Genomic DNA, 14,596 nt, shown 5'->3' with positions numbered 1-14,596 from the left:
AAATCTGTGCTGGTTTTCAGTCTGACTTCGAAAACCAGTGAACCCTCTATGTCACAAAATTTGAGGACATCCATTTAAATTCAGATTTTACTAAACCTCAATCAACAACAACAAAAAAATTACATTCTGTCTTAGAAACGTTTTTTTTCTAATTATCTTATATTTAGATACTAGAAACCCAACTCAAATATGTGCTTAGACACACACACACACACACACTCACAAACAAGTGCTTAAAATGTATTTGAAACTGAGGGTATATTACTGTGAGAGACAGCAAGATATTTAATGGGTGTTGTGTTTGCAATTTTACAGGCTCTCTCTCTTAAGAGATGACTTAGATGCTTAATGGGAAAAGTACATTCTCTCCACTCCATGTGTACAAAGTCTACTGTCTGTCAATCTAGGTGTTAGTTATTAAATAAAGGAATTTCTGCTGGGATGATCTGTATTCCTGTGATCCTGATTATACTCTAGCTGCTTCACATTTTTCTAAACAGAGAATCATAGAATCAGTTAGTTTGGAAAAGACCTTCAATATCTTTGAGTCTGACCATGATGGAACAAAAAACAGTATTTTGTAAAAGCTTCATTATTAAAATATTTTGCCCTGAAGTATGACATCTGCATCCAATTCCCAGATGAGGAAAGTTAAGTCTCATTGATAACAGGATTCCCAGGACACATGTAATTTTGGGTAAGGATGTAGCATTCATCCTCTTTCCACTAGAGCTGGGACATCCCAAAGTGGAGAAATGAAGGCTGATTGGGCTAGAGGAAGAAAGCATGGGTTTTTGCCCTACAGCACTCATCTGAAAGGAAGAATGCTGGGTTCCAGTATTTTCTTTGAAGATTGTTTATGCATTTTATCTAACAATTGTTTCAAATTAAATGTGTGAAGATTTTTTGGGACAAGTACACAGGACTAGCTCTTCCTTATGCAGTGCAAAGCTACAAGGCTATAAAGCCGAAGTTTATACTTCTATCATGCCATAGTGAGTCTTGAATTCTTCAAAAGGAACATTTTTCCCTGGCTGTCTCAGCTGCTTGTGTGGTCAAAAGAATGAGTTACTTGGATAGGCATGGGCTCAGCCTTTTGAGGCTGTTATGGGAGTCACATCCCAGTGCTCTGAGCTAGGGACACAGAAGTTGGATGGAAGCAGCACCAACACCAGAGGATGGTGCCATAAAACAGAGAACACCATTCAGTTCTTTTTAAAAATGACTGTGGCTGTCTTTCCACCAAGGAAAATACTAATCCTTATGTTCAAGCTAGTGAAGATAACTAACTGCAAGTCATGTTGAGACACTTCAAGAGTAGCATGGGGTAGGGAATTTTGCTGTTGACTTTGCAAAGAAAGTTCCCTCATCAGCATTTTGATCTTTCAGACCACATGCTGAAGTCATTCAGTCTCCCATGAAGTGTGTAGGGAATCTTAGACATCACTTAGACAGCACAGATTTCTATCCTGCATTGGAACATCTGAAGTTAGATAATGCTTCATTGAATTTTTTGAACTCCTACCTCCATTCCTGCCTGTAGCTTTTAATGTTTAGTTAATGGAAGAAAGAAATGTTTCTCCAGTAACTTAAAAGAGATTTGTCTGCTATAAAAACACACAGGAACACCCGATTAAAAAGTAATCCTAAGAAAAAGCACTCAAAATGGATTACAAGGTAACAAAGTCAACACAGGCATACACGTCAGTGACAGCTTCTATTTGCTAATGCTGTATGCATGAGCTGGTTAGTCAGAGCTGCTGAATCTGGCATAATACATGAGCATATCAGTTTCAGTAAACAGCGAGACAGATTTTATTTCAGCTTTAACACCACATATTGCAAAATCACAAATGCATTTAACCAGGCAGATACATGACAATTCCTTGACAAACATATCATCCCTTTGACATTGGTTTCAAAGGACTAAGTTGACTTTGGCTGTAGTCCTTCTGCCTGCTGTGTTATTGCAGCAATGAAGATCAACACTGCATTACAGCAGGACTGTAGAGAAAAATAATCTTCAAAAATATAATATAACAAAAGAAAAGCATTGATCAGCAAGTCAAAAACTCAAATCCATTTACTTCTTGCCACTCTTATACCTATTTAGCCACTTTTCTAGATACTTCACAATCAGTGAAGAGAACTGAAGGCAGTGTCAGAAATCATAGAAAAAATTCAGTGGCAGAAAGTACTGATTTTCTGATATCACAGTAACTAAACAATATTTTTACCCCTTAAAACAAACTCAGTGAAAAAAAATGGGCAGATCTTATACATTCACACTCTTTGGATAAGTATTATTTAATTTCAACAACACTGATCCCAAACATAAGAATTTTATCTCACAGACTTGTAGGCTTCATTTTGTGACTCCTTAATACAATAATAAAAGTTTTATGAACTCAAATGACACTATTAAGAGAGGAAAATTAGCCAAAGCCTCTCTGGACTTATTCACAACACTAGAATATTTAGTTCTTATTTCATAAGCTCTGGTTATACACAAAAATGAGCCATTAAAGTGCTGGTCCAGAGCCAAGTTGCCCTAATACATAAAAGTTTAAACTACAAAGCTGCTGCTGGAAGACATTAGAACTGTATGGAATCTATGTCATTGCTGTGTTCTGGAAGGCACTGAAGAATGATTATGCTCATACTACTGGAACTGATCAACTTTTCCTCCAACAAAGCACACCAGTCATGCCTTCAACAATGTAATATCTTGACTTATAATTTTTATAATGACACTGTGATAAGAACATCTACTCATGGAAGACAAACACCTGGATGCAAGCCCTCCACAGCCAGGGGACTACTTCAGGGTGAAGTGACAGCAACGTATTCAGCTGGGGACAGTGATAGGGACTAAAAGAGCAGACATCACTAATGATGGGTCACTCTGAATATAAGCATAAAGGTTTAGGAAGTCAGAAGCACTGGAGAGCCTCATCCCATGTCTTGGCATGTTTTTGAAAGGGTCTCAGCTATTTTATTATGTGCTGAATTCAATGCTGCCTATGTGAGTGATGCACGCTCATGGCATAGCTATTGGATTTAATAGCCTTTGCTATTAAAAGCAATAGATGCTTATTTTGTGAAGCCAGAGATTAGGTGTCAAAATGTTTGCAGAGTCAAAATTATGCCAGCCCAGGAAAGCAGAGCAGCATCATTTTACAAACATAAAAAAATGTCAGTAGACAGAGCACAAGATGTCTCAAGATTCTCAGTCATACAAGGATTTTATAGAGACTGCTCACCTGGACCCACAGACCTGAATTCATCCCAGGTGGCAATTTTGGCACACAAACACTGGGTTGGGGTTTTCTTTTTTTTATTCTGGCTCTATGTTTCTTTGTCTCGTAACAATCCTGACAAACAATCTATTTGTCTGTGACCTCTACCCTGGATTAGGATAACTCACGATGTGGTTGAAGCTGAACATGTGGGTAAAGTACAGGCTCCAGATGTGACTGTTCATCTTTTCCAACGCTCACATCATTACAGAATAACAGACCTGCAATTAAGGCTCTCCACAAGTTTACAAGTAGTTTTTAAAACAGACCCAATGAAGAACTGAGACATTTTAGGTTGTTCATCCACATGATTTAATAGGTACCCTGTTTCACTGCATAGGGAGAATCAAGAGCCTTGAATCAAGAGCCAACTGTCTGCAAACCAGACAGGCCAAATGCTGAGAAGTCTAGGATACACTGTGCACAGAGGCATAAAAATGGACACTATCTGTTCAGTTCCTTACCTGGCTGATAACTGAAGGCCTCCACCACCCCCTTCAAGAAAAAGAACCCTGCCACCTGTTGCAGAGGCACTGACATTCATTTCTTGGGATTTTTCTGGGCTTAGGAATTTTTAATTCCATTCTACCCAGTGGCACAAATTCATCCAGATTTACGAGCAAGTGTATTCTTTTTTCAGTTCATAATCACAGGATAAGCTGAGTTGGAAGGGACCCACAAGGATCATCAGGTCCAACTCCTGGACCCTGTACAGCACCATCCCCAGTAGTCACACCATGTTCCCAAGAGCATTGTCCAAACACTTCTTGAACTCTTTTCAGGCTTGGTGCTGTGACCACTGCCCTGGGGAGCTGTTCCAGTGCACGACCACCCTCTGGGTGAAGAACATTTTTCTAATATCCAACCTAAACCTCCCCAATACAACTCAGGCCATTCCCTCATGGTCCTGTCACGGGTGTGTATTTAATCTCCCCAGGCTGAGCAGCAAGCTCAGTCTCAGCTCAGTTGTTTACTCTCACATTCAGGTTTGCATTACAACAGCTTTTTTTTTTTTCAAGGGTTGACTTCACTTTCAGTCTTTGAGAAGCTCAATATTGTTTATGTTAATTAAACATGCTTGCTCAGAGGGCCCTGGCTGGAAGAAAATTCATCAGGATCTACATGAAAACTGCATACTTCAGCTCCAAATGAGCCAATTCTGTGCCTACAGAGAAAATTAAACAGGAAAAATTATTATTAAATAGGAAAGTATTTCAGTAAGGTTAGTCACCTTCAGGGGTAAATTACACATAAATTAGGGAGTTTTTAAGATGTCAATTCTGGCACCACATTTAGGCTTTACTCTAGTGCTGCTGTTTCCTTACTTCTTCATTGGGTCTAATCCATTGCAGAATTTTTAAGTCTGTGAATGGTTCAAGACCTGGTTTTATTTAAGTTCATGTTTTGATATATGAGCTCTAGCGGCTGCTAAATAGCAAAGCCCCAGCTGAAACATGGGGAAAAAAAGGAAAGAGCTTTTTTGTGGTGATCCAACCATGCATCCAGGGCAGGTCAAGAAAACCAGGGTGTTCACACCTTCAGGAGTACTTGAAAATCTCCTTACTAGACTCTGCAGGAAAGATTTAGTATTTTGGAATGATAGGCAAGGTATTTCTTGCCTCACCTGAGCACAATTTTTTATCCTTTGACTTTTACCATGAGAAGAGTGAAACAAAGTAGCTTATATTAATTTTGACTATCATTATGGCATAAACAGAATAGGGGTATTATATTAAATTTATAGCTTTGTGTTGCCTTGAATGCAAAGACTGACTTTCTTAAACGATGCCAATTTGAAACTACACAACTGGCTAAAAGATCTCAGAAAAATTCACTTTGGTATTTCAAAGGCAAACCATGACTCAGCAGTAACTTGGCAGACTTGAGTTCCAGACAAAAAATTATTCAGCCTTTTCCTTTTTTATGTGTTATCTTCCATTTTCTTTCATAATACCTTTTGACAAGATTTCACATTTTTGAGGAATATTGAGAATATGGATGAAGACCGCAGTCCAGGGTTTTAGATTTTCATGTCAACAGGCCATGTTCAGAAAAAATATAGATCAAAGTACACAGAGAAGTACAGACAGATCCTACACAACCAACCAGTAAGAGTAATGAAGTTTCAGGATGAAAAACATGACAGAATTTTCATGGCACACTTGAACATTTATATCTAGGATAAGGTTCTTTGAATTTGTCCATTTGTTCATTATAGATCTAAAAATGACAGTGCAGTTCATTGGCATCTTGTTGAGCTAAGGCATTTAAAGGAACAGTATCATTATCAGTAGAGCACAAAAAATAAATCTAAGTGGTCTCCTTTGTGTAAGCTAGTCCAGCAAAATACTATTATCCTAAACAACCTGTGATTTCTGAATGAGACTATCAATTCATAGCCTACAGAATGAAAAATCTAATTTTTTGATGAAATCTTGGATGAAAATGTAGCCCTTTCTACACCATTATGAACCTGAATGATGTGGAAACCTTGCCAATTTTTATTTGCTTCATATAATTAGGTTTTAATAAGTTGACCAAAAAATGCAACTACAACAAATTTAACATATGTAACTAATAAGGAAATTTGCTGGAGGATTGGAAGGACCTGGCAGAGTGCCATTCACCACAATGTCTTGGAACAAGATAAAGTCATCCATAATTTAGCAGATGTTATACAAAATTTAAAAGAAGTTCTATTGCTAAAAAATTCTTACCATGAATTCAGATTTGGCTCTGTGTTCATAACACAGTGACTTGACAAATGAAAAGCAAGAATTCAGATAAATAAAATACATAATAGAATGGCCACACACAGTGTGAGATCTCATAAACTACTGAAAATATTTTTACTGTTCTGAAAGACATCTTGATTAAAATTTAACTATGTACTCACTGTTTCTACCCAGTTTTCCTGAAAAGAACTAAAAATTCAATTTAAAACATGGAAAAGTGTCCTGGTGTTTATACATTTTTCTCATCTGTAGAAGTATGAAGTACAGGGTTCTGTACTACAGTCATTTATTTCTTACTTACAAATCAGACAATTCCTGACAAGACAGTACAGTACAATAACTGTTCCCATTTAAAAAATTATATATCGGTTCTATTTTGTTTCTTTGATTCAATGGTTTTCTTGTTTCTTTTCCTAAAGCAAATGTTCTTGGTCAAGGTAAATGGAAAATGTAATCAAGCTGCAAAAAGAAAAATCCATTTAATTGATAGTTCCAGTACTGAAGGAAGCTTGTGCAACCTTTGAGTTTGTTTTCTTGTTCAAAGCTGTGCAGATGAAGTTTCCAGCTTCCATCACGGCACAAAGATTTACTCCCTAAAAAAGAGGTGAAAAATGTTAAGAATAATAAATGCACATGTTAAAAATACTTAGACTCCAAGTTTTTTGCACCAGGGTCTAATTTTTGCAAACAAAGGGCCTGATTCATGATATAGGTCAGTAATGGGAATCAGTAAAGTTACAGTGATTTACTGATAGTTACAGCTTCTAGTTGTTTGAAAAGTTCTCCTACTTTGGGACTGATTTCTTGTCCCATCACCAGTGGACCAAATACTGAAGTAATATCTTTCAACCCCAAAAGAATCTGGAATAAAGAGCTGCAATTAGAACTAGAAGTTAGAAGAAAAATATAGAGTCTAAATATGTACTATACTTATTTATCATCCAACAATACAAAATTTCATGCAAAAAGCATGAAAAAGGATTCAAAAAGCAAAGACTTGTGTTTTGCTACTGCATAAGCTAAAATTTAAAATTAACCAAAACCTAAATAAAACCACCATCAAACCAAACAAAAAAAGAAATAGCATTTGGTGGTGAGATTGTCTCCATGGGATTTGGTATCAACCTTTAGGACAAGCTGTATTCTTGCTTGGCCACCAGATTGTTAACAGATTAATCAATCTTATCAAGAAGCCTGGGACATGGTATATTTCATATAATCTGACTATTTTTGCTCAATTGCTTCCTTTTGCTATGAGTCAATTGGAAATGTCAATGAGTATTTTGCCCAAGGAAAGACTATGCTGAAAGCATAAGTCTAAGGTGCACTGCAATGTAAAGTGAAATGCATGATTTCTGCTCCTTATTTCAAAGAATTGTGTTGTTCCAAAAGAATAAACATCTTCATGAAGAGAAGCTACCCCAAAGTGTGTACAAACAGTTCAAAACAGAGTCCACTTGTACAGTGACACTTGTGATTGAATATTTTCTAAACATGTGTCTGATATCCACCCTGAACTCCACTGTAAGCATTTATCTGCAAATGAGAGCAGATAAATGCTTACAGTGAACTCTAAAGCACTGAATATGCTTTAAGAGTGCCCAAGGAATGTGCAATTCAGAAACAAGTTCTGTAATCCTTTCATGTCAAGGAACTCTACTGGCATGTACACCACATGGAACTGCAGCCTCCAAATAAGTTCCAATGAGCTCCTCAATAATTCAAAACTTCCTATTTCAGGTATCAGGCATTTAGATTTCTTTCTGTGGTAGTTTAAATGCAACACACACTTTGTAGTTTTGGCAGTTTTTATATGATCTCCTTTGAACCTGACTCTCCGTGTCCATGGGTAAATTAAACATAAAGTTACGGCAATACCTGAGTTAGCACAAACTCATTATGCCACGTATCCAGATAAATGGGGACTGACAGGAAGACCAAAGAGCACCTTTTTTGAAGAAGGCAGTAAATGAATCCTAGGAATACAGAATAATTAACATCCCAACCAGACAGGGATACTAAATGGGTGCTCTTGAGGTGTGGATGCTCACTGGTAAGGGTCATTAAAGCGCAGCTCAGGACATATAAGCTGCTCCGCCCTCTCCTCCAGGAACAGGACTGGGAATAAAAATGACTGTGAAGCCTCTTAGCCATAACAGGTTTTGTACAATTTTGAAATATATTAAGTGGCTACCTGAGAAATAACAATTCCTGCGCTTGGGTGCCAAACACCACAATTTTTATCAACTTTGAAGTCAGAAAAATTGACAACAAATTAATAAGCACTATGATCCAAATCCAAAACTGTGACAAAAACTGAGCAGAGCTCAATCTTTCCACTGTTGAGATGATCAGCCTTCTGTAGCAATGTCTACAGTACTGAATTTTTTGTGGTTACTGAGGCAGAGCAATGACACAAAACAGTTGCTACTAAGTTCCTCATAGCTCCAGGTAGGAAGAAGTGGATTATTCAAATTATGTTAAATATGCAAACCATTTCTAGTCTAAATTGATAATGAAGACAACATCATTCCTGTTACATGTCAAGCCATAGTAAAGCACTGAGTTTGCAAAAACTACTATGGGCTCTGAATATTTTATTGTACAGCACAAGTTCTTGTGAGGTGCGTATCGTATGTTTCCTAAAAAAATATTTATTTTTCCTTAAAGTCTTAAGTAGAAAGTAAAAATATCTTACTGTGTTGATCCCCAGACCATTCAGCATGTATATCACATCCTCTGTAGCTACATTTCCAGTAGCACCTTTTGCATAGGGACACCCACCAAGTCCTGCAACAGATGAATCCACTACAGCAACTCCCATCTGGAAAATAACAACACAAAAATGAAGCACCAGCACAGAGTATTATTTATAATTTTTCATAAATGGCAGGCCATATGTATTGGTTACTGTGCAGAAAATATGCATTTCTCCACAAATGGGTGTGTTCCTTGGAGAAAATTCCTTATAATGGTTTTAGTCCTGACATCTTTATAAGGTAAGACTTTTCAAACACAGGATATGGAACAAAGAACTAATGGTCCATTACGTGTGATTTTGGCAGATAAGATGATTGCTGTTTTATAGAAATAGATTTAAGTATTTTCTCTCTTTATCTTTCAACTTAGTGCTTTTAAATAACCTGCATCTACTATGGAAGGTTTTAATGCAAAAAAGCTTTTGCACCCATTTCTTTCTATGATATGATTTTAAAATAAAGCTGAAATTGGAAAGCAATCATTTTCTGATAACAATATGTTAGGTATGTAATCCAGGACACTGGGTCTTCCTTGTCAGAGAAGGCTCTACAGTCTTCCCCTTGCCTCTGGAGGCATTCAGGTTCTACAGATAATCAGAAGCGGGCAAGGGAATTAGGCAGAACAATTATTAGGCCTTCAAAGACACAAGCTCCTCTCTGCCTTAAGCGCACTAGAGGGTTCCCTTCCCCACAGGAATAATTTAGACAGACATACACTAAAACTGTAAGACAGGTCAGGGAGACTGAAATTCAGGACAGGATTTCCTGTGCAGAGATACATTTTCAAACCCTGACTTTGGGTACAGAGAGATTGAAAGTCTAAGCCATGCTTGTTACCCACATACACAAGTCAGGAAGTTTGGCTTAGAGGTCTGACTGCACAGATTGCTGATCTCTCTTCTGAAGAACCTACCTGTCCCTGCAGGCTGGTCTGGGAGCCCAAGCTTCTCCTTCCCAGAAGGATACAGATGCATGCACCTAGCTGCCAAGGTAGGCAAATGATACATCCTGCATGTTGCAGTTGCTAAGTCCCCTTTCCAAATATACCTAGTAGTTGGTTTTTTAGTTCCAAAATAAACAACTGTAATACTTGCTTCTAGTTTTAACAGGGTGCTCCATAGTTTTATCAATGGCCTTACAGACTCTTTGAACTTCCAACATCTCTGGAGAGCAATAATAAAGCGTTGTCTCAGGTCCTGTTCTTGGACAGAGAATATTGATCCATGTTGTGGTGTGGTTTTTGCTTTAAGTTTGTGTTTGCCCACTATTCTCCTCCCTAATCTCCTCCCCTCCTGAGTTACCCATGCCCCAAGCCCTTCCCTAACTTCCTCCTCTTAAGTTGTCAATCCTCCCTATCCCTACCCCTTTTTCCAGAGTGTTCCTTGTCTATCTTGTAGTATTCGATACCCCATTTGTTACTTTGTATTATCCCCCTCCCCTGCTCTCCCTGACAGGTTTATAGAAAGTTAGTCCTGCCCTGGATTCCTCCCCTGCCATGCCCTCACATGCCCTCCCCTATACCACTTCCCCTATAAAAACCTCTGCAGAGTCCCTAAGTTTCGTCTTGGGGTCCCAGGTCTTGGACCTAATAAATCCACCCAGTTTTACCCCAAGTCCCGTGTCACCGTTATCTGTTCCTGTGCTGGACCAAGGGATAACTGGGAATAGCAGAGCTCACGGGGGGAAGGTCGCGCCCCTGCTGTCGCCGCCCAGCACAATACGACAGCGCACTGTGACAGATCTAGGTATCTGCTCAAAGCCTGTAATAAAGACCTCAAAGGAGTCGAGGTGCATAACTGTGACAGGCAGGAGAGTGCTATTTAATATTGCTCACATAATAAGAGTCTCTAAAAAGCGATACTGTACTACTAAAGTACACTAATTTGTGACTTATGGAGTGAATCACCAAAGTGCATGTTTCACATTTCAGTCACTTGTCACACTCTTTCTTTGTGTAAGCCACCAGTCAGAAAATGTGTTATATGACACATCTGTGTCCAGGACTCAGAGAATATTGATTCATGACGGCTGGAAATTGTTATTTATAAAAAATAATTGTTTGTTGAAAGTGTTGGTGACTGTGGGCAGATATGGGATATCACAGTGACTTGAAGGTAACATGAACCTATGTTTTTGTCTAACCACACCCTTGTATTCTCAGGCAGCCTTGTCTGAGTTATTCAAAGTACCCTCACTGGAAGCTGGAGTGAGCTCAGACAATTTATCTTACTGTAGATGCAAGAGCATATAAAACCCTGATGCCTTCCGCTGACTAAGCAGTGGGAGCAGTAATTTCCACATGATGGACAGTGATAATTGCTCTGTCTTTTAAATCATTGACTATTTTGGCTAAATATAAAAAAGAAGAAGGTCTAATAACACCTTTACATTGGTGACATCCTTGGGGGGATGGCTTTAACCTAGTACAGGGCACTTAATCCATTACTTCCCAGAAACAGTGCATAAACACAAAGTCTCTAAAATTGCATCTCTATCAGGATGTATTTGCTATTTGAACATTAAACCACTGGAAGGCAAGGTCTAAACATGGCATATATAATACAGCAACCCTGACTGACCTCCAAATCTGACAGTCTTCAAATCAGGTCTTAATATGCAGTGAGCAGGTGCCTCTCCTTTAAGTTAATGTCTTTTAAATTTCTCTTCAGAATGCTTTTGAAAGGATATCTACCGCAATGTACTACTATTTCATCAACAGGGTCAGCTGCATCTGTCTGCTCTTGCATGTTGCACAGACAGTTATAATGTGTTTGCTGACTCAAGTGCAGAATAACCCCAGTTCATCTTCAGTGTGGCCCAATTCAAAAAAATCCTGAAAAAATCCATACTCTAAGCTCCAATCTAACAGTGCTAAAAACAGATGTTAGAAAACATCCCTCAGCAGTGCTACTAACTAATTTGGAGTTTGATATTACAGCCCAGCCTGTCCAAGCACAGAGTCTGAAATAGCACCTAATAAATAACTCCTCTGCACGTCTGAGCAGCTATGAAGCTGTTTTGGTTTTGCAGCCATTCAAAGCCCAAGGAGCTCTAAAGTAAAACCTAAAAATTGACAAAATATGTAAAACAAGGTGTTTTCCTTTGTGACATCTTCTATATTTGTCTAGACTTTTACAGGAGATAATGAGTTTCAATCCTTTTAGCAATCCAAGCTTGCAAAAAATTCACTGTCAATATGATGTTTAAAAAATCCACAGTCTCGCTGTCACTTCCTGACAGGCACTAAATTGTGCTGACATTCATGAGAAGTTGTACTGCAGCTATTTCATAGCATATGTCCTAAATCAGCACTCGCTGAGCTGCTTCCACATGGACATGTGTGGGGGTGAACAATGGCTTGGCTTCCAGGACAACTACAGTACTTCAATATTTTTTGACACTTTTTGATAATCACAAAATTCCTGACAGTGGTTCCTGAACACCTTCCAAACTTTAGCTTTGGCTAGCATTAGCTTACTCTCTAGAGGAGGCAGAGGACTTTTTACTCCTGTCCCATGCTAACTTCCTAATTCCCCAATGAGAAAGAAAAGAATTAAATTCATCACCTTTGTCAAACAGCCAATTTTAACAGGAAACCATTATTGCCAGTGAATAATAAATGCTTCATGTTTCTCAGTTTGCTTTACTAGCTCCCCATAACTTCTTGTTGGGACAGTCAGTCTCCTTCCTTACTGATCTTTAAACCTGGTTTGTCTGGCAGAAGTTTAACTTTGTTTTTCTCTTAAAAATGGCAAGGTCAGCATCAGTAACTCCAGGAAAGTATGTGGTATAAATCAGAAGCTATAAATCAAGTCTTTCATAAATTAGGCTTCTTCTCAACAATGAGATTTTGAAAGCATAATATCAAGGATACAAGATACGCATTAAAGAGGAAAAGATTTGTGCCACAAAGGGGCCACAGCACTGTGAGGTTCAGTGCCCAATGTCTTAAAGATGGGTGCACGTAGATACTGCAAAGAATGGCTGCATTAGTTCAGCTTCTGTTCAAGGAAAGGTGAAGGCAGGGAGAAGGCAGGGAGGAAGAAGTAAGATATGTCAGGTCAAAGGCTGCCCACACAAAAGGCAGTACAAGACTAATGCTATTTAATGCTGCAGCCTGGTCAGTGCCTAGCTGGCACTCTTGGAATGGTGTGGTTCTGCCATATTACTGTGTCTCTCTGGCATCAGTCTGCTACCCACAGCTACATGGTATGCCACTGGCAGAAACACCCTGTCCTGGAGAGAGACAGAGAATTAACCAGACACAGAAATGACTATGCCAGCAATGCTTTGTAAGGTTCAGTGGCAACAAAGACCCTTCCCTGATTTACCTTGTCAAGTTGTCTAAAATCAAAGCTTGCTATTCTCCTGTATTTCATATAATAAATGTATGCAAATAAATATTATTTTGGTATTAAAGAATTTAGAAGCATAATTTTCTATGTATAAGGCAATAAAATGGGATGAGATCTCTCTGTGGTAACCTGTGAAAGTTATCTGCATTTCCTTCCTGCTTCTTTTTTTCTCTGCTTTTGCTAAAGGTTAACACATCACAAAACTGCTTTTCTGAGTTAACACCATCCATACTGACCACAGGGTGTCACTGTTACATTAAAATAGCAAATTTCCCAGTTCACGTCGTTTGAAAATTAATACATTCATCGGGGGGGAAAAAATCCTTTTCTTCCAAAACATATTGAGATGCAAGCAATTTGTGGGCAGACGTGCCACATAAAATAGGTCAATACTGCATTCCTTTAACTCATTGTACACATCTCTTCATATTGCTACTGACACATTTATTATAAGCAAAGCTGGCAGTGACATCTAGAGTTAAAGTTCCCTAACACTTTCCGTCATAAGGCCCCACTTTCAGTTGTTTATTACTTTGTCAGCCTTTAACTGCTGGAACTTATATTTTCCATACCTTGTCTCTGCCTCAGACTGGATTGTTTTGAAAGTTTCAGTGAAAAATGGACTTGGCCACTTCCGGGAACAAGTTTTGGGGAAGAAAAACACTCTGTTACATTAATATTCAATAAGTTTTACATGAGTTTCTTGGAGATATTTTTGTAGCTTTGCACTCTCAAGTTTGGCACAGAAGGGATACTGATCTTAAGAGATCACAGTCTGGGCTTAGTTACAAGCTTAGGGAAGCTCCACCTTATTTCCACCTTATTTCCACCTTATTTCCACCTTATTGTCAGGAACTAGTCGGTCTGGGAGTTAAAATGTCCAAGGAGAGAAGCAGCTGACTGTGATTTTTTTCTTACCCCAAGAAAGAATTGTAAAGCAATTTCTCTGAGTTGGAAAATCAGTGTCCCTGACTGACAATGCATCACCTGCACAAAAAGCCTGAGCAGTGAGGTCTGTGTTGCAGATCTGGCTCTTCAAAAAAACATTCATGGATGTTTATGGGGAATCAACTCCATTCAACATGAGACTGGTTTTGAGATTTTGGAATGCTAATAAAAATCCTATGCCATAACACAATTAATGAAGCAGATGTTCACAAATCATTATTTTTATTGCCTATGCAGGCTTATTGCGCTCCTTTTATGAATATGTGCACTCTTATATTTAAAAACACCGGGTTTGCTTGTGTGGGGCTGTGCTCAACTTGAGGTCTCCCTTGCTAAGGATCACAAAGCTGCAGGGGGAGCAGGAGGCACGCCAAGGTCTTGTTGGAACCCATGAAGATGCAATGATCATCCAAACAGTAAGTGACTTTCCAGTCTCCTTTCCTTCCCTCCCCAGGCAAGCCAGGGCATTGCCAGATGCTGCTGCTGACTCAAAGTAAGTA

At 38.6% G+C, this 14,596-nt stretch overlaps 1 protein-coding gene across 1 annotated transcript in view; it reads right to left on the bottom strand.

Moving 5' to 3' along the window:
• Positions 1 to 1,791: 1,791 nt before the first annotated feature.
• Positions 1,792 to 14,596, bottom strand: part of HMGCLL1 (3-hydroxymethyl-3-methylglutaryl-CoA lyase like 1) — a 76,751-nt gene continuing 63,946 nt past the window's right edge. The window contains exons 8-9 of the mRNA XM_053973995.1: positions 8,733 to 8,858; positions 1,792 to 6,627 (exon numbers count right to left, since the gene is read on the bottom strand). Coding sequence (XP_053829970.1) covers positions 6,514 to 6,627; positions 8,733 to 8,858 — 240 coding nt within the window. The 3' untranslated portion in view covers positions 1,792 to 6,513. The remainder of the gene's footprint in view (positions 6,628 to 8,732; positions 8,859 to 14,596) is intronic.

Source organism: Vidua macroura, chromosome 3 (assembly GCF_024509145.1).
Source record: "Vidua macroura isolate BioBank_ID:100142 chromosome 3, ASM2450914v1, whole genome shotgun sequence".
NCBI classification, from domain to species: domain Eukaryota; kingdom Metazoa; phylum Chordata; class Aves; order Passeriformes; family Viduidae; genus Vidua; species Vidua macroura.
Note: the sequence above shows the minus strand (reverse complement) of the source record. Positions and strands in the feature narration are given on the sequence as shown.